This window comes from Nicotiana tabacum, chromosome 12 (assembly GCF_000715075.1).
Source record: "Nicotiana tabacum cultivar K326 chromosome 12, ASM71507v2, whole genome shotgun sequence".
Taxonomy (NCBI): domain Eukaryota; kingdom Viridiplantae; phylum Streptophyta; class Magnoliopsida; order Solanales; family Solanaceae; genus Nicotiana; species Nicotiana tabacum.
This window is the reverse complement of record NC_134091.1, coordinates 61,643,540-61,664,255: the sequence shown is the minus strand read 5'-3', so window position 1 is coordinate 61,664,255 and position 20,716 is coordinate 61,643,540. Positions and strand designations below refer to the sequence as shown.

At 37.1% G+C, this 20,716-nt stretch overlaps 1 protein-coding gene across 2 annotated transcripts; it reads right to left on the bottom strand.

Annotated features, from left to right (window-relative positions):
- Window positions 1–3,733: 3,733 nt before the first annotated feature.
- On the bottom strand, window positions 3,734–14,972 carry LOC107766885 (auxin response factor 17). Of its 2 annotated transcripts, XR_001643794.2 has the most exons (4): window positions 13,743–14,972; window positions 4,981–5,741; window positions 4,359–4,408; window positions 3,734–4,029 (listed from the first exon to the last, which is right to left on the bottom strand). XR_001643794.2 is itself a non-coding variant. In XM_016585764.2 (3 exons), the coding sequence occupies exons 1-2, from the start codon at window positions 14,781–14,783 to the stop codon at window positions 5,025–5,027; spliced, it is 1,758 nt and encodes a 585-aa protein (XP_016441250.1). In that variant the 5' UTR covers window positions 14,784–14,972; the 3' UTR covers window positions 3,734–4,029; window positions 4,981–5,024. The 2 variants fall into 2 exon arrangements, 1 of the variants encoding a protein (XP_016441250.1); XM_016585764.2 differs by lacking the exon at window positions 4,359–4,408.
- Window positions 14,973–20,716: the final 5,744 nt, after the last annotated feature.

Here is a 20,716-nt window from a genome sequence, read left to right as displayed (position 1 = left end):
TGCTTGCTTATTAATGTTATTCTGGTTAATTTGTTAAAGCCTGATGTGTTTTTCAGTTAAAACATCTTGGAGAACTAAAGATACCCCTAACTGCTCAATCGTGGAATTTTCCTGAATGCCCTAAAGCTAATTTTAGAAATGTCTACTTTGGTTTAGAGTCCAACAGAGGTTTATTGGCTTATACCAATGACTGACTTCTATTGAACTAAAAAGGTTGGGAAGAAAAATGCTGCTGGGGGTTAAGGATATCTTGCTTGCATTATTGCTGGCTGCTATACTTGTTTGTACTATTTCGTATTGCAAAATTCCTGATTCTTTGTGAGGAGATCTGTAGTTTGCAAAATCTTCAAGGAAGAAATGAGGGGCGTAGTGTCCATAGTTTTAACTTTTAAGTCTAGATTTTTACCTAAGTATAAGGGTTTTTTTTTTTTTTGGGGGGGGGGGGGGTTGGAGGGGGGATTAGTCAGTTAGAGGTTGGGCGACTGAATGATGGTAGTAGTAGTAGCAGTAGTTGGGCGACTGAATGATGGTAGTAGTAGTAGCAGTAATGTATCATCAAGAAAATGAAACCATTGACATGTGTTATTTAATATGTATTTTTCTGTTCATCTTCTGAGACATTAATTCTTCTAAGAGGTGGCCTAACCTCCATCGTAATTCGTATAGTACTCTTATGTTCCAAATATAATGGAATGTGGTCGTAAATCTGATAATCACGCACGGCCCTGCTAAAAATAAAAAGCGGAAATTAGCATAACTTATTGAGTTGTCTACCTTTAAACAACAACATACCCAGTCTTATCACCGTGGGGTCTGGGGAGGGTAGTGTGTACGTAGACCTTACCCTTACCTTGTGAGGATAGAGAGGCTGTTTCCAATAGACCCTCGGCTCAGGAAAGCATAAACACCACATTAATGAAAATATAGACAAGAAGGGGCAGTACCAAAAAGTCATATAAAAGCAGAATAAGAACAACAAGATATTAAGGTAATCAACAATGAAAGAAAACTACGGTTAGTCATAAAAATCTACTGCCCACAGAAAGCGAGACTGCGTGCCAACAGTACTGTTATGAACACTCTAGACTATTTACTCTACTACCCTAATCCTCAACCTCCATACCTTCCTATCAAGGGTCATGTTCTCGGTCAGCTGAAGCTGCGCCATGTCTTGCCTAATCACCTCTCTCCACCTCTTCTTTGGCCTACCTCTACCTCTCGGTAAGCCCTCCAATGTCAACCTCTCACACCTCCTCACCGGGGCGTCTGTGTTCCTCCTCCTCACATGACCAAACCACCTAAGCCGCGCTTCCCGCATCTTGTCCTCAATAGGGGCCACACCCACCTTGTCGCGAATAACCTCATTTCTGATCCTATCTAACCTGGTGTGCCCGCACATCCATCTCAACATCATCATCTCTGCTACCTTTATCTTCTGGACATGAGCGATCTTTATTGGCCAACACTCAACCCATACAACATCGTTGGTCTGACCACCACTCTGTAGAACTTACCCTTAAGTTTCGGTGGCACCTTCTTGTCACATAAAACACCAGAAGTGAGTCTCCATTTCATCCATCACGCCCCAATACGATGTGTGACATCTTCATTAATCTCCCCACCCCCCTGAATAATAAACCCAAGGTACTTAAAACTCCCTCTCTTAGGGATGACTTGCGAGTCCAGCCTCACCTCCCCTTCCCCCTTGAGTCTCGCCACTGAACTTACACTCCAAGTATTCTGTCTTGGTCCTGCTCAACTTAAAACCTTTAGATTCCAGGATTTGACTCCATACCTCTAATTGCGCGTTCACACCGTCTCGCGTCTCGTCAATCAATACAATATCGTCTGCAAATAGCATGCACCACGGCACCTCCCCTTGGATGTGGCGCGTCACTACGTCCATCATCAGAGCAAACAAAAAAGGGTCGAGTGCCGACCCCTGATTCAACCCCATCATAACCGGAAAATGGTCCGAGTCCCCACCCACCGTCCTCACTCGGGTCTTTACTCCATCATACATGTCCTTAATCAACCTAATGTAGGCAACAGGTACACCTCTAGCCTCCAAACATCTCCACAAAACCTCCATCGGAACTCTATCGTACGCCTTTTCTAAGTCGATGAACACCATATGCAAGTCATTTCTCTCCCTATACTGCTCCATCAATCTCCTAACAAGGTGGATGGCTTCTGTAGTCGAATGCCCTGACATAAACCCACATTGGTTCTCGGAAATAGACACCCTCTTCCTCACCCTTAGCTCTACCACTCTCTCCCAGACTTTCATAGTATGGCGAATCAGCTTGATACCCCTATAGTTATTGCAATTTTGGATCACCCTTGTTCTTGTATACAGGAACCATCGTGCTCCACCTCCACTCTTCAGGCATCTTCTTCGTTCTAAAAATGACATTAAATAACCTAGTGAGCCACTCCAAGCCTGCCTTGCCCGCACTCTTCCAAAACTCCACCGGGATTTCATCCGGCCCGGTCGCTTTGCCCCTACTCTTCTTACACATAGCCCCCTCAACCTTTAAGTTGACTAATTTGGGAAGCTAGGAACTAATCTTTCTGTGTTAATGGTAATTTGATTGATCTCAAAATTACTGCAGCAAAAGCACAGTCAGAATGGAATGAGTTTTATTTTGTCAATTCTGCGATGTTCATGCCATTCCTGTTGTCCCTGCTTCCTATTCTGGTCTTAATGATACCTATTCTAGAGGTTATTGTTTTTTCTTCTTTTTTTTACGATGCACGGGTGAGCTAGTCTGACAAATTTTGGCAGATATCTCTGATTGCTAAAGCATTGGTGTTTGTGATGCTTTTTTTTAGGGCTGAAGATTCGAATTGTAATGCTCTGCATCTCCTATGATGTTAAAAGAGTTGAATGATATACTGAATATGAAGATGGAGAGCTAAATATCCTGCAGGATGGTGACAGTTAGATAGCATGATGTGATCTAGTTCATTAAGAACCAAATGAGTTTGCTATTTGGTATTCTAGAAATGATCGTATACCCGATCAATGTACACAATATGTTCATTTCTAGACAAACTCAGGCCTTTGCACATCCGTTTATTAATTGAACTCTACTACTATGCATAAGAAAATGGACAAAGCCGGGCTACCAACAAAATCATCATTGCCTTGATTTAATCAAGAAGGTCTAGAGACTAGAGGACAGACAGCCCACAAGGTTCTTGACTCGTGAGGTATTCCGATCCATTGGTTGTAGGAGATTTTGATACTACTGAATTATAGTCGCTGCATTATGATTAGGACTATAATACCTGTAACTTATATTTATTTTAAGTCACACTACAGGAGGGACTTGGTTTAAGTGGCAATAACATCCAAAAATGCATAATACATTTTGTTATAATTAACTGACGTGTTTCACATAGATACAAGCTGTGGTCCTCAGAACAGTATTCTAGACATATTCAATAAGTAATCAGTGGAGAAAAAGAGATGCAAAAAGGTAAACACAAACCTTTATTTCAAGGGATAAATGTAGAAACTAATTTAGCCAAACGCTGAGAGAAATTTATTTTCAGAGTGGAAGCAGGTGCAGCTGTGACAATTGTTTCCTTTTGAGTAGACAATTTGATCTTTTTTTCGTAATTAAGTTCCAAGGGGATTTATAAGTGCATTTTGAAAGTAAAAAAGGTGAAATTTGGAAATGGTAAAACGTATTCAAACATATAAAATTTACCAAAAGACGAAATATTGGGTAACGTAGATAGCATGCGAAATTTGTTAAACTCCATCAAAAAGCATCTACCATCCATAGCAAATTCTAACTTTGCATCTAAAAGGGTAACTGGACATTAGGTTATATTTCAAGACACGTATTAACAGGAACATATAGAATACAATCTCATGTACTGGCATCACTATCAAGCAAACACATATTTACTTGACATCTAACATCTTAGACTAAAGCCTGCACTAGTTCTAATCTCCACGGGAAAGCAAAAATCCAAAATGGAACCACTGCTTGAATCCGCTCCTTCCTTGGATACCTGCAAAGAATAGAAGAGATTAAAGAAAGGCTACTGCAAGCAGAATGTTATGAAGAATCACCAGGCTGAAATTAAGTCCATAATCCAACTGAGGGAAGACAGACACGTTTGTCCCAAGCTCCAAAATATCCAATTGTTTGTTAAATCGTTAGTAAGATAGCAATTACAACTACTCAAGTGTTGCCTAACGTGAAATCATTACAGATTCAAAACCTACTAGTTCATGCATGATACACAGCAGAGATTGAATATAAGTAACAGGACACAAACCAAGCTACAACACGAGAGCATTTCAAACTCCAAAATCTTAATTTCATGAAGTTACTTACACTCCTCTGAGCAGTAACCAGAATATCCCAAACTGCTGATTATGTCGTCCCTTCAAGAGTAAAAAATGGAAATTCTCTTTAGTTCTAATCATTAAGACAAGAATGATAGTAAGTGTAGCAACTAGTGATCCGTTTCCACTGGCCTACCAGGTCGTCTCAGTTAAAGAAATTTAAACATTACGATTAGTACTTGAAAATCTCACTTCTTCAGATTTAAAATAAAAAGAACCAGAAATTACCGTTAAATTTATAACAGAACACTATCTCAATTTCATGAGTTTCATATAACCCTCTTAGCAATAACCTTAATATCCCAAACTTCGAATCATGCCCACCGTCCAAAAGTGAAAAGTGGGAGTTCCCTTAATTTCTTAACACAAGAATAATAGGTAATTGTAGCAACTGGTGATCCATTTCCACTGGCTAACAGGCAGGCCAGAAAAGATATTTTGAAGGATAACTCTTAATATTAGTACTCGAAAATCTCATATCTTCAGATATAAATAAAATGAACCAGAAATGAATATTTGATATATAGTAGAAAGTGTAAAGATATCAATCTGCAAGTTCTAGTAGCTCTTTATGTTCAGTCAAGGCATAGTCCAGTGAAGTAGCACTTTACCTGTACAGCTTTCCGATTGATGGTAATTACGGATCATAGCTATCTCATAAGGAACATGCTTCGACAGCTGAGGCTCTTTGGTGTTGGACATCAAGACTGTCAAACATCTCGATATAAGGTTTACTCAGAGAAATGTTAGACTTGAATGCACCATCTATCTCTTTAAACACTTCAATGCTATCATTTTCAGAGCAACCGAAACCATCAAAACCTCCTTCAACAGGTTCAACATGGATGACCTTACCAAATAGCTGGAAAGAATTGACACGAACTTTTGTCAAGGAGCTGGAACCCGGTTTTGTAACCAGCTCATTGTCCCAAAAATGTACACTGCTCTGACTATCCGGAGAGAAGTTGTCTGAATATGAACTGCCAATGTTCAGCTTGGTGGATACACTCTCAAGCTTTGGCTTGAATTCTTCATCTAAGCTATTGTCAGTGCCCAACCCAAGGTTGTTATTGCTTTTAACATTGGATAAACTTGATACACAAATTTGATTTTGCCTGGCTCCCTGCATGCCCGCAGGAAAAGATGTATAATTGCCCAACGATGGGCTACAAAGTCCAATCAAAGGATTACTCAGCCCTGTCATAGGCAAGAAGAATCTTTCCTCTCCATCAGGTAACAACCCATTTGGCAGTTTTATCTTCTTTGATGGAGGAAATCCGGAGTGAAGCTGCGGGATTGGAAGAATACACTCAACTTGCCAAGGATTCACCCTCTTAGCATACTGAAGAACTTCTGGTTCATCCCAAGTGATCTGCAATGGAAATCATAAGAATATCAGATTGACCTGAAAATGAGGCTTGGAAGCAAACCATAGCCAACGAGAAATAATAGCTCTATTAATTACATAAGGAGAGAAGCCAAATGGGCAATGCTTCTGGACTTGGCAACTTTTAGTAGTTGAGTAAAACCAGTTCACAATGACTGGTGAGGTTGCTCCAATGCCAACAGCACTTCCAACCAAGAGGTTGGGAGTTCAAGCCAAGCAAGAGATTAAAGTGGGAAATGGCCACGGTTGATTTCTAGGCAGAACGGGGATGGGGGAGGGTGGGGGTGTAGATTTACCATATTAAAAAGATAGTTATCCTAGTTCTTAATTATTAGGGAAATCCACAGAAGGACGCACTGTAAATTTGGTAATGCACTTCTAAATATGAGATCCATAGACTTTGGGCTGATTAGAGCAAAAAGAACCTCAGTAAATGTAGAGATAAAAGGCAAAGATTAGCTTGAATGATATTGTGATAGCATAACAGGCTCTATTAATTGTGCAATTAAAGAGCCTAGTACATGCACTACTTACCCTTAAGACAACTCAGAACTTATTAAAAACAATTGTGACGCACTAATAAGTGAGATGAGTAAGCACCACCTAATGTGAGAACAGAACACACACCCATTTGCTGACTTTTACTTTAAATGCTAATAGAAAGAGTTTCTTTTTCCTTTCTTTCTCATCTTTCTATTCTTGCTGTTGCCCAACTCTCAACTTTTTCTTTGTTCTCTTCTTCTTCTCCTCCTCTCCTTTGGCATCCTCATTCCCTCAACCACTACCAAGCTCCCATTTGAACTTTATCGTAGCCTTGAATATGGACTGAACATTGTCCTAACTTCTCTCTTTCTATAGATTGCGAGGACACTCATATTGGTTTAACAAGATTCATTAAAATTTACAGTTCAAAGGTCAAAATCTGGAGAGAAAAAAAAAACAATCCTGAATATCAGTTTACCATTGGCTCCACGACCAAGTAAGAAAAGAAAAGGCAAATAATTGTAGAAGTACAATCATAGTGCTAAAAAAGAAACGGCAAGCATGTAGTTTCATAAGAGGTGACTGCTCAATAATTATATCCCTCATCATTGTTCCATCAATGACAAATCAGTTATCAATGTATTATCATCATTCCCTTATTTTCCCCCCAAGATATTAATTATAATTCTTTTGCCTTTCCATAACAGATATGGACCTTCCATAGATATAATACCTCTATGCTCAATGTCTTTTGCATTAATAAGATGTTAAAATTAGTATGGTAAGCAAAGATATTAGTAGTTGAGATTTTCTCTCCAGCTACCAATCTAGTTGCAATTAGCTGAAATTCTCTTATTTAATATCATATACATATTCCGCATGCATAAAAATGAATCATTTCCCTCAGATTTACAGCTCTTCGTCATCAGAATTAATAGATATTAGATTGCTTTTTGTAAGCATCCTCTCACGTTTTCCTCTACCATTCTAAGTTATGAGATCCACTAGAAACACAATTAGGTCCTCCAGGTTTTAAAAGTATTGCCCTTAATACTTTGTTGTAAAATTAATTGGGAAAAAAAGAGCTTGCACAAGATGAACTGCTGGTGACGACTGGGTAGTGGGAAAGAGACATGAAAAACTGTGGCAGCTATAAACCTTTCAAAAAGCGGGACGTCATAGTGGAAGGGAGCACATAAAGAGAGAAGAATAATAGAGAAGCTTGGGTGAGGATACATGTAAACAAAGAGGAAGAAAAAAAATTGAATATCATGTGAAAGGAAACCAACAAAAGAATATTTTGTCAATTGATAGCAAACCAAATGGATAGGGAGCTTGGAGGAATAAAAGCCCTCAGGAAGCAGTTTGGTGGGCAAAGTATGAGGTATAAACAGTTTATGAACGAACAGCGCACTTTATCCCCAAAAACGTTTGATGACAGGGAAAGCGCATTAGAGCAGTGCTGCCAACCGACCAAGTGGGGGAACAGATACAGAAATTATCTTGATGAAGCAAATACAGAAATTATTAACAAAACGGGACAAAAGTCAGTGGTGCAACACCAAATTATAAGTATCATTTACTTAAGATTTGGTGTTTCAATTGAAGAATTTAGAGCATTAATCAAAGATTGTGTGCATTTTCAGATTTTATATGATTTGGAGAAAGTTTTGAACAAAACAAGAAATAACAAGCCAAAAGAAGAAACCGGAAGAATCCGAGTGTTGCTGTGATCACGGGGCATGTGTCGGATCACGGCATATAGGGAAATGGTCAAATTTGGAAAAAGCAGCATTGCTGATCACAGGCCTTTAACCGTGATCACAGCACAAAGAGACTTGGTCTAAATCGGGAATACGCCTATTGCTGCAATCACAGCCTATGGCCCAAGATTGCAGCACTAAAGTGGTCGGAGGGGTACTTTTGGTGAAATTTTGTAGGTCATTAAAAATCATATAAATACTCATCTTAGTCGTTGGGAAAGCTAATATAGCTGGGACTCAGAGCTTGGGAGCAAGATTCAAGTGTCTTGTGTTAGTATCCTACATCAGTGGTGGATGTGGTAATTTGTCTTCTTATATGACCTTGGGCAATCCGCCCCCTCATGAGCCAGCATTTGGGGGTTGAATTGGGCCCAAGATCCTTTTCTTATCATGGTATCAGAGCCAGCCCCATCTCTATACTTGGTTTACCCGATGTTGGGCCTCATATTGTGTTGTCCACACTCCAGTTTCCAAGTCTGGATGTGAGGGGGGTTAGTATCTCACATCAGTGGTGGATGTGACAATTAGTCTTCTTATTTGGTCTTTGAGCAATCCTCACCTAATGAGCTACTTTTTGGGGTTGAGTTAGGCGCAAGATCTATTTTCTTATCATCCTGCCCCTTCGATTGAACATGGCGCAATGCTTAGAGTTTTTCTGTTCTTTCTTTCTCTATCTTTTGTATCATAGTTGTTATTCTCATATTTGGAAGATTTCTATGGATTGGAAGATGGGTTGTTATGTTAACTCCACAACTAGTGTAGCAAACTAACTTCTTGTTTATTTTACATTTTAATTTAATTCTCACCTAGTGTGTTTGGCTTAATAGTTATTTGATTAATCTTGCAATTGTATGGGTTCTTTGAGCCAATCAACTCTTGAAACCTCATTTACTTTGGTTTAAAAGCGGAAGAGAAAAATTTAAAATTGGGTCTTGGTTGAACTCGGGAGAGTTAACTAGGATAAACCTGTTAATTATCGGAGATATTAATGGGTAATTAAAAATCTAATTATAGAGAATTCAAGGCTAATGAGATTGACTCAAGCATAATTGGTGAGAGATTAGGCAATAAATTAAATTACACTTAATGTGAGCTTGCAATCCTAAAGTCTAAATCCCTTGCTCTCCCAAATCTTGTGAACGTCGTTGATCATTTAGTTGCTTTCCTAGATAGTTTACGTTTACCTTAGGTAGTAACTCCAATTTTTTACTTAGCATAAAGGTGATAACTCCGCTAGCAATCCGATTCTCCCTAGTATTGCTCCATGTGAGATTTGACGCTGACTTACATTGAGTATTACAGTTGTATGACCACTTACACTATTTATAGTGTTCCAAAGAGAGCACTAACACTGGGGTGGATAATGTCAATAAAACTGGGTTCAGGAACGGCCAAAAGAAGCACAAGGGCTAATTAAGGTAAAATATACATGCCCCCATGCAGAAAGGGTTAATTATATCTTTTAATGTTCAACAACTGCGAAAAAACAAAACTATGTGATTGAAAAAATCCTCTTTATGTTTTCATTCCTATCCAGCCAAAACAATGTCCATTACATATCACAAAAGTAGGTTACAAGTCCGTTGGAGGACCAGTTGTAATCACAATGACATCAAGGGAACTTTGATGAGACAACCTAAATAGAATTATTAATCAATCCAGTCTCCGATGATATATGTATATTTCCTATTGGCTTTTTATGTTCTAACCTAAGGACCTTTATGGGCCGTCTAATTGAAGAACAAGGATAATTCCGAGATAAAATGCGGGATTTTTTCGGGGCATTTTGTTGAAGGATAAGGATAACAATATAAAACAATCAAATTATGAAAATACCCTTCTCAAAAATCTCCCAAAGTCCTTTCAGAAAGCCAGGTTTAAAATTGGAAATAACAGATTATCCAAATTCATCTAAAGTAAAACCAAACTCATGTTTTATATTAAACTTGCATGTCCCCTTTAATTCAATGAACCAAACATCTAAAAAATGTATATATCCATTAAATAATCCCGCAATTATTTCCCGTATTATAATCCCCATATTATAATGCGAAAAATAAAATGTTTGCAAACCACACAACACCTTAGAGCTCTGCAAGATCAGACCCTCAAGATTTTCCTTTAATTTAACCCCATTAACAAACACTTCTTTGATAAAGAGGGTGTTTGGCTAAGCTTATAAACTGGTCAAACTGGCTTATAAGCACGTTTTGGCTTTTTTACGTGTTTGGTAAACATCCAAAGTGCTTATAAGCCAAGTGCCTATAAGTTAAATCAGTCATAAGCCATAAGTTGGTCACCCCCAACTTATGACTTTTCAGCTTATAAGCATTTTTAGTTTGACCAAGACTTTTACTAGTTTATCCTTAATAATATTTTTTAATTTACAAAATAATTTTTTTAATTTTCTCTTTATTCCGTATTCATTACTAGAATAATGATTGAAGTTCTTGTGCTACCTTTCTGAGCTACAATTCAAACACACCAGCCATTGGTGTTAAATTTTTTTAAGGCAAAGCTGGAGTGAACCTGATCTCTTCTATCTTCAACAAATATTCTTTGTATCTTCTGAAGCTAATCGTAGAATCTTGCAAACTCCCAGTAGGTTATGCCGATCAATGGTGATTCTGTTTCTTTTTTCTTTCTCTTTGGGGGCGGGGGGTTGTTGGTTCCATAATGGATTCAATCTCCATTAATGGATTCAATCTTCTTCCCTAGTTTTTGTTACTCCGTAGACTAAATTTATCCTTTACTATAATTTGATGGATTCAATCTTCTTTCCTAGTTTTTGTTACTCCGTAGACTAAATTTATACTATAATTTGATTGAACATTTGGCTGGAGCATATCTGTTTGGACTGACGGAGTTTTATTGAGAAACAAAAAGGGAATATCTCTCTCTCTCTCTCTCAGAAGTCTTGTCGTATTCTGCCTGCTCCAATAATTCGGTATTACCGTCTTCAATTGTTTCAATATTTTTGCAATCCTAATATCGTTTCACCCCATTTTTACTCTTCTCTAGAAAGGGTCTTCACTTGTTTCTATGAAGGTGTTTGGCTAAGCTTATAAGCTGGTCAAACTAGCTTATAAGCACTTTCAGCTTATCCACGCGTTTGGTAAAGTTAAAAGTGCTAATAAGTCGCATGCTTATAAGTCAAAAATAAGCCAAAAGCCATAAGTTAGTCACCCCCAACTTATGAATTGTTAGCTTATAAGCACTTTAAGTTTGACCAAGATTTTTACTATTTTATCCTTAAACTATTCTTTTTTAGAAAAAAACTCTAACATCGATACTCACTGCCTCAAGTATTGTTTAAACCTAAACCCCCCCTCCTCTTCAAGTCTTGAATTCTCATTAACTATTTAAGATAAGCAAATTCTCTATTCCTTTGCATATTTGTATCTTTGTGATTGTATATTAATCTCTGAACTGTATGTAATAAATGAGGACATCAAAATTTTTGGTGTATTGCTTTCTAAGTGTTGTGGTGATGAAAACAGTGTTTGTTTCTCTTCAAATATTTTGTCCTATTTAGGTTTATTTTTTACTGAGAAACTTTTGTCAATTTATTAACTATTATGACTTATAATTATATGTTTATCATAAAATAAATTATATTTATCATAAAAATTATCTTATCTAAGCACATTTGTATTTAAAATAAAATGACAAATAGAATATTTTGTATTTGAATCGATCTGGAATCTAAAATTTTGAAGAAATTATGCCGTTATAAGTGTAAGCAGTAGTTATAAGGTTATTTAAGTCATTTTAACAGAAAAAGAGCTTATCAACACTTTTTTATCAATTACTGCAACAACTTATTATTAATTTCAGCACTTGTATCCAAACACGTAACTGGTTATTTATTAAATCAGTTTCAGCACTTAAAAGTGCTTTTCGGCACCTAATGCTTATCAGCTACTTCAAATCAGCTAATCCAAACAGGCTCTATATCTTTTTAATCCTAATATGTCTTCTCCCTGTTCTTACTCTTCTTAAGAGAGGTTCGGTTAAAGATGGAAAACATCTCCATGTCCAAAAGATAAACAACAGGAAGAATGTACAGATCACAGCATATAGATTGCCTTACACACGTGCGTATACGGTATACCTAACTGATGTCCATGTTAGCCATGCCACCCATTTGAGTGTTCGGCATCAAAAATATAAGTAAAAAACTTAATAACTATTAACCACTTAGCAGGAGATTTAATTGATTTAGAACAATTAATATATATGCTATATGAACAAAACAATATTGTGCGAGCAATATACCTGACAATTACAAGCTGTACAATTGGTAAATTAGAAGCTATACAGGGATAGAAGAGGTAATAGCACAACATTAAAGAAGTTTATTCTACATAAAATGAGAAACATCAAATACAAATAAATGAAGCTACACTCGGAAACCAAAAACACGTCAGTTGATCTCTGTAAGCACTTTTTTATCTTTTTAATTTTGATAGGTTCCAAGATGAGCTCCTCTCACTAAAAAGTAGCTGATCTCTGAGCTTTCCTCTGTCCTTCTATAATATACACTGTTACCAATCAAAAAAGAAAAGGACCAGAGTATTCCACTTAAGCTACCGAATATAACCTTCTTTTTTTGCGAAATGTAAATATTTCAAGCAGAATATGAACTCATTTCCTCAAAAAAGATAAAGCATACACTCAGTTGACTTATGTCATTTTGTTTTAGGCATAGAACACTTGTGCAGCCTCACTAAGAGAGATGGTAAATACAACAAGCTCATTTATTCTAATGAACTACCTCAAGCCCAAGTAAGAAACTAGGCCGAACCAGGAAATTTTCAAACCAATCATTGGAGGAAGTAAATGCATAAGTAGGAATAACCAAAACTAATGTAACCTACTATTCGTACAACATGCTTCGCGACAAATTTATTTACTTCCTCCTGTAAATGAGGTTGAAAAGACGATTACAATTATTGAAAGAAAGTTAGCCTAATTATCACATATCACCTAAAAGTCCCAAGGACTCTGCAGTGTAAAAGTCCATTAACAGCATAACAGATTGAGATTCACCAGTATGGTAGGCATAAATTACGATTATCAACTGCAGAAACTTTCAATTGCATTGAATGACATGACTATTCGGACACAATCGTGGCAATTAATTGCTGCATCCTCAACAGAATTTAATTGCGTAAGTGCTTAAGGACTAGAATCTCTTCCTTTAGAAAGTTTGTATCAAGTCATTGCAAATGGATAGAGAAAACACTCAAAACGAGCCCTTAAGTTTGATTTACTCAAAGTAGTTCTTGTAAGATGAACAAGACTCTGTTTAGTTGAACCGTAATGCTGATGAACACACTGTTAACATTTTCAAACAAAATAAAAAGTTTGGTTTACTCAAAATCCACCTGATTATCATGTGGCGTACTAAAAATCCTCCATGTATGCAACACCAATGCACTTTTTGGTCCTGACATACGGTTTCCATCCAAAACTAATATAACCCGCTTAAAAGCTCACCTGAACAACAACCTGTTCATTCCCAGAAAGCAACAACTATGTGTGAAATGATAACAACGTCCCTTGACGTCAGATACGATAACAACAGCTTTGATCAGAAAAGAACACCAATGCAGTACCATAAACAGTTCCATGCTCAAATGACAACAATTATAACTAGTCTGCAATTCATACAACTCTAATTTATAGACATATAATCAGAAATAAATCAACAGATAGCAACAGAATCATAACTTACCTGAAGCATTCGCCATGGAGAGCCACGCCAAGGGCCACTTTGAGGCAAATTGACAGATGAAACAGTCCCTTGAAAGCAAGCCGTTCTAGATGAATCCTCCGTCTCCACAGCCATCTTAACTCTCATACCAACGGTCCAAAACACAGTTGACGATGCCTCTACTGTTTCTGCCCTCACCACAAAATCTGCCCAGCCTGCCCGCGGATAACACGACACCTCAAACGCCATTCCCCGTGCTGCCATTTCTGCTGCCTCCACAACCGCCTCCGTTGCCACACGCCCCTGCCCAGTCCTCCAACGAACTTCCCCACCGCTACTGGTTGGTTCAGTACTTCTCAAAACAGTTGAATTCCACCTCTCGCAAATGTCGTTTCCTCGTGTGGCTCGTCGGACTCCGACGTAAAGTTCCCCGGTGTTAATTTTCCGTACGAAAACCGCGGAATCACCGGCGACGAGCTTTTTACTGTTGACGAACTTGCTCCAGCCGGTAGTTAGTAAATGCCGGCGAGGCGTGCCACGATAAATGTGCCGAAACTCCCATACACAACCATGAATATCGCGAATAGACAAATTCTGAACCGGCGGTTCAGCCACGAAATTGAGCCTAGGGAGTATCGAATCAGCGCAGAACCGCGGGACAGAGAAACCTCCCCCATTGTTCGCATCCGAAGGTGTTAAAATCTTCACGAATGAAACGACTTCGTTTTCTGCATCCTCCACGTCACCATTCATATTCACAGCAACGTCGTTATTATCCTCGCTCTGATTAATCGGAAGCAGGAAAATTTTAGCATAAGCCTCGTCGGTAACGGAATCAGCGAGAAAACGGACGGAGAGTACGCGACAGAGAATAAACGGAGGGATAAGAGAGGAGAGGAAAATAGGTGACCCACAGTTGGCGTGTTCAGCGTGTCCTTGCGGGAAGTAGTAAACCCTGGTACCGACGGTTGGGATTTGGACAGAGTTGCCGGCGATTGCTTTCCAGACTGTAGGGTCCACATCATTACTTACGGCGGGGACGGCGGTGGTTGAAGGCGGCATTGGTGAACGATGAATTGCAGAGAGAATGTGGTGTGCGTGTGTGTATACTCTGTGTGTGTGTGAGAGAGAGAGAGAGATATTCAGAAAGAGTTTTGGTAGATATATAGGTGTATTGAGAGTGGAGTGGTCGGATTGCCGTTCAGGGGTCGGAAAGAGAAGAAGGAGTATATTTTACCCTTGATTTTTGGTATTATTTACGAAACGAGGCACGACAATTTAAATGTAAATTTTGTACTTGCATTTTCGGAGTGAGGGGGGAGGAGGTTGTATTGACGCGAGATGGAGTTGCGTGCGGTTCAACTCCTTTGGGAATAAATTTGTTTATGCAAAAGATTTGGAAAAGTTAAAAGTTACTATAATTGACTCTCTGCCTGAAAAAATATTAATTCCCTCCGTGTCGTACCCAGTAAGTACTATTGCTATTGAAAGTCAAATAGGAATTTTTTTCTCTTACTATGACTTTTCCATAAATTTTTAGCTATAAAATATATTTTTTTCATTGTACTATTGCTATGTAGTTTGATTAGATATAGAATTGTGGTCTTAAAATTTAAAAGGATAAAAAAATTTGTGGGACTTTCAATTTGTGTGTCTATAAAAATATCTTATTAAGGATAAAATGAATAAAATAAAAAATTAATGTGAAAACATATAATTATTTTGAGCAGACTAATCGGAAAAAATTTCGAAATGAAAGAACTGATTCAAAATTTACCCGGAAGTTTAGATGTGCTTATCAACATAATACAGACATTTACTTGATTATGGAATAGATGAAATACTTTTCAACGGACAAACTAAAAGTTGCTATATAACTATTTAAATTTCTATATAATTATTACCGACTAAGTTGTTTGGGTGGTAAGGTTTAATACTTTTGTAGAAAAAGTAACATTTAGTTGATTGAATCTTTCGCCCCTTATTTTTTGATGTCGTAATAGGAAATAAGCAATTGCTTAGTTTGAGAGGTTTGTTCATGTTTCAATTACTAGATTAGATATTATAAATATTTTAGGGGAAAAAAAGATAACATGATAATTTAACTTTTGTTGAAAAAGAGAAACAAGTTATAAAATAAAGACCGTAAAGTAAAGATAAGTATAGAGAGAAACTGATATATTATTCAACTTCAAACTTATGTACATAATGAACTGAAAACTCCTCTATTTATAAAAGAAAGGAATGAGATGCGAGGCTTTTCAAGAAGCAGTTGCGAGGCTTTTCAGGAAACAACTGCGAGACTTTTCTTGAGCTGCTTGTAAGTTGTCTGCATGAGCTGCATGAGCTGCTTGCAACCTGCCTGTTTAATAAGAAGCTGTTGCAAATCATTTCATTAGGTTTCTTGCAACCTGCCTGCATCAGCTGCTTGTAGATAAACTTCAATAGAGTACCAACCGGATAATCTTCTTCAGGAAGATTATCTATAGCGGAGTAATAAATGGACATCCACAATATAATTATTTTCATCACACTACCCCTTGGATGTTCATTAAAAGATATTGTGCCTCGTTAAAACCTTATTAGAAAAAATCCATTGGAAAAAATCCTAGTGAAGGGAAAAGAGCACATATTTAGTAATACGCATTTCTAGCTGCCTCATTAAAAACCTTACAAGAAAAACTCCATGGAAAACACCTTAGTAAGGAAAAAAGAGTACAACGCGTATTTCACTCCTCCTGATGAAAACTTTGTTTTAAATATTTGAGTCTCCGCATTCCAATCTTGTATACCATCTTCTCAAAAGTTGAAATTGGCAAAGATTTATTGAACAAGTCTGTTGGATTGTCACTTAAACAGATATGTTGCACATCGATGTCACCATTTTTCTGAAAATCATGTGTGTAGAATAATTTTGGTGAAATGTGTTTCATTCTATCTCCTTTTATAAATCCTCCCTGTAATTGGGTTATGCATGCAACATTGTCTTCGTATAAAATTGTGGATCTTTTATCACATTCCAAACCATATTTTTCTTGAATAAAATGAATCACTGATCTCAACCATATGCATACCCTACTTGCTTCATGAATAGCTATTATCTCAGCATGATTTGAAGAAGTAGCAATAATAGATTGCTTTGTGGAGCGCCATGATATGACAGTACCTCCACATGTAAACACGTACCTGGTTTGAGATCGAGCTTTATGGGGATCAGATAAATAACATGCATCTGCATAACCAACAAGATCTACACTATCTTTATTAGCATAAAACAAACTCATATCAAGAGTTCCCTTTAAATATCGCAAAATATGCTTAATCACATTCCAATATCTCTATGTAGGAGAAGAGCTATATCTTGCTAGTAAATTAACAGAAAATATTATGGCAGGCCTTGTAGCATTAGCAAGAGACATAAGTGCACCAATTGCACTGGGATAGGGTGTTTCAGGACCAAAGAGTTCCTCATCCTCTTTTGGAGGTCGGAACAGGTCCTTATTCACTTTAAGTGATCGAACAACCATTGGTGTACTCAATTGGTGCGCTTTGTCCATGTAAAATTATTTTAATACCCTTTCTGTATAGGCAGATTGACGTATAAAGATCTCGTCTGCTAAATGTTCAATTTGTAGACCAAGACAAAGTTTTGTATTTCCAATATCTTTCATCTCAAATTCTTTCTTAAGATATTCAATTGCCTTTTGGAGCTCTTTTGGAGTTCCAACAAGATTTATGTCATCAACATAAATAGCAAGCATAACAAATTCTGATGTCATTTTCTTTATAAAAATACATGGACAAATAACATCATTTATGTAACCCTCTTTCAACAAATATTTACTAATGCGATTATACCACATGCGCCCATATTACTTTAAACCGTACAAAGATCTTTGTAATCTGATTGAATACATTTCTCGAGATTTTGAATTTGCTTCAGGGATTTTCATATAAATCTCATTATCAAGTGACCCATACAGATAAGTTGTAACCACATCCATCAGATGTATTTCAATCCTTTCACGTAAGGGTAAACTGATGAGATATTGAAATGTTATGGCATCCATAACGGGTGAATATGTTTCTTCATAATCGACTCCAGGTCGTTGTGAGAATCCTTGTGCGACCAAGCGAGCCTTGTATCTTTCAACTTCATTTTTGTTATTCATTTTTCGCATAAAAACTCATGTATGACCAACTGGTTTTATACCAGCAGGTGTTTGGACTACTGGTCCAAAGACTTCTCTTTTAGAAAGTACGTTCAATTCTGATTGAATTGCCCCTTGCCATTTTGGCCAATCAGATCTTTGTCGACATTCTTCGACAGATCGGGGTTCAAAATCCTCACTATCTTGCATAATGTTAAGTGCAATATTATATGCAAAAATATTATCCACTACTATTTCAGATCGATTTAAATTAATCCCATCACCAGTAGAACTTATTAAACATTTTTCACTCACTTGAGTCTCGGGTTCATTGATTTCTTCAAGAATCTCAGAACTAATCAGATCTTGGGTCTCTTCAGGAGATCCCTTTAAAGTATCGTTTTGATCATTTATCTATTTTCTTTTTCGGGGATTTCGATCCTTATAACCCAAAGGCCTACCACGCTTCAAGCGTGCTTTAGGTTCACTAGCCCTCGTGCTAGTAGATGGTCCTGCTGGCACATCAATTCGGATAGGAACATTCTCTGCAGGGATATGTGACTTAGTTATCCTTTTCAAATTAGTAAATGCGTCTGGCATTTGATTTGCTATATTCTGTAAATGGATGATTTTTTGGACCTTCTAATTACATATAGGGGTACGTGGATCAAAATGAGGTAATGATGAAACTTTTTACACAATTTCTCTTTTGATTTCCTTTTTCTCTCCCCCTTATTGTGGGGTATTTATTTCATCAAAGCGACAATCTGCAAATCGAGAAGTAAATAAATCTCCTGTCAATGGTTCAAGATAGCGAATAATAGAGGGTGATTCAAACCCACCATATATTCTTAACCTTCTCTACGAACCCATCTTACTGCGTTGTGGTGGTGCTACTGGCACATATACAGCGCATCCAAAAATTTGTAGATGGGCAATATTTGGTTCATGACCAAAAACTAATTGTGACGGAGAATATTTATTATAATGTGTCGGTCTGAGACGAATAAGTGATGTTGCATGCAAGATAGCATGGCCCCAAACAGTAGTGGGAAATTTTATTTTCATAAGTAGTGGTCTTGCTATCAATTGCAGGCATTTAATAAATGACTCTGCAATGTCATTTTGAGTATGAATATAAGCTACAGGATGTTCAACTTTTATCCCAATCGATAGACAGTAAACATCAAAAGGTTGAGATGATAATTCTCCAGCATTATCAAGGCGAATAGCCTTTATAGGATAATCTGAAAAATGTGCCCTTAATCGAATTGTTTGGGCTAATAGCTTTGCAAACGCCAGGTTGCGAGATGCTAGTAGGAAAACATGAGACCATCTTGACGATGCATATATTAGGACCATAAAATATCTAAATAGCCTACTTGGTTAGTGAATAGGTCCACATATATCCCCATGTATACGTTCTAAAAAGGTAGGGGATTCAATGCCAACCTTCATTGGTGATGGTCTAGTGATCATTTTGCCTTGATAACAAGTATCACAAGAAAATTTATTATTTGTAAGAATCTTCAGGTTCTTTAATAGATGCCCACTCGAATTTTCAGTAATTCGTCTCATCATTATTGATCGAGGATGGCCCAAACGGCCATACCAAAACACAAAAATATTTGAATAGGTAAACTTATGGTTTACGATAGAGTGTGCTTCAACTGTACTAATCATTGAATAGTATAATCCAGAAGATAAAGTTGGTAGTTTTTCTACAATGCACTTCTCGCCAGAAACATTCTTTGTAATACAAAGATATTCCACATTCATTTCATCTATCGTCTCAACATGATACCTATTTAGGTAGATATATATAAAACTCATTAAGTTTCTTCTGGACTTAGAGGAGAATAATGCATTATCTATAATAAGTTGTGTTCCCTTAGACAGAAATATAGTGGCTCTTCCGGAGCCTTCAATCAAACTTATATTACCAGAAATTATTGAAACGTTTGCTTTTTCCTTATGCAAATAACAAAAGTATTTCTGATCTTTAAATATGGTATGAGTTGTTCCACTATCAATTACACATATATCTTCATGATTGGTCTTTGATCCAAACATAATTTGAGGATTATCTATATTCTTCAAAATGACATAAACAAAATATATTATAGTAAATATCGTTATCAAAGCATAACTTTTTATTTATATACAACAATAATATAACCATACTATCTACTACAAACAACAAAAATTAAAATATTTATATTTCTACAGATTCATCACCGATCACATGACCTGTTTTTCCTTCTGAGAGTGCAAAGTAATATGCTATATCCAAATGCATGAAGTTTAAATTATCTTCAGAAATAAAATTTGCTTTAGAGTTTTTCTCTGTCTTGTTCAGGGAGGCTTGATAAAGCTCAACTAGGTGGTTTGGCGTACGACAGGTACGTGACCTATGCCTTTTTCCTCCACATCTATAGCATGCATTTTTTGCATTTGTTGCTTGCACCGCTTCATGCTTTTGTTCCTTTCTTTTCCACTGCCGGTGGTGAGGAGGGTTCTTTGGTGCATTATTATTACCATGATTAGAGTTTCTTCCCCGACCACGACCATGACCACGACTGGGGCCATGACCTCTTCCACGCTTAGCTTGGTGGAAGTTCATCTCATTCACTTCAGGGAATGGACAAGAAACAATAGGTAGGCTTTCATAGTTTTTCATTAATAGCCCATTATGTTGATTGGCTACAAGAAGATGTGAGATAAGTTCAGAATACTTTTTGAATTCCATTTCTCGATATTGCTGTTGTATGAGCATATTCGAGGCATGAAAAGTGGTGAAAGTTTTCTCCAACATACCATGATAAGTAATATTATCACCACATA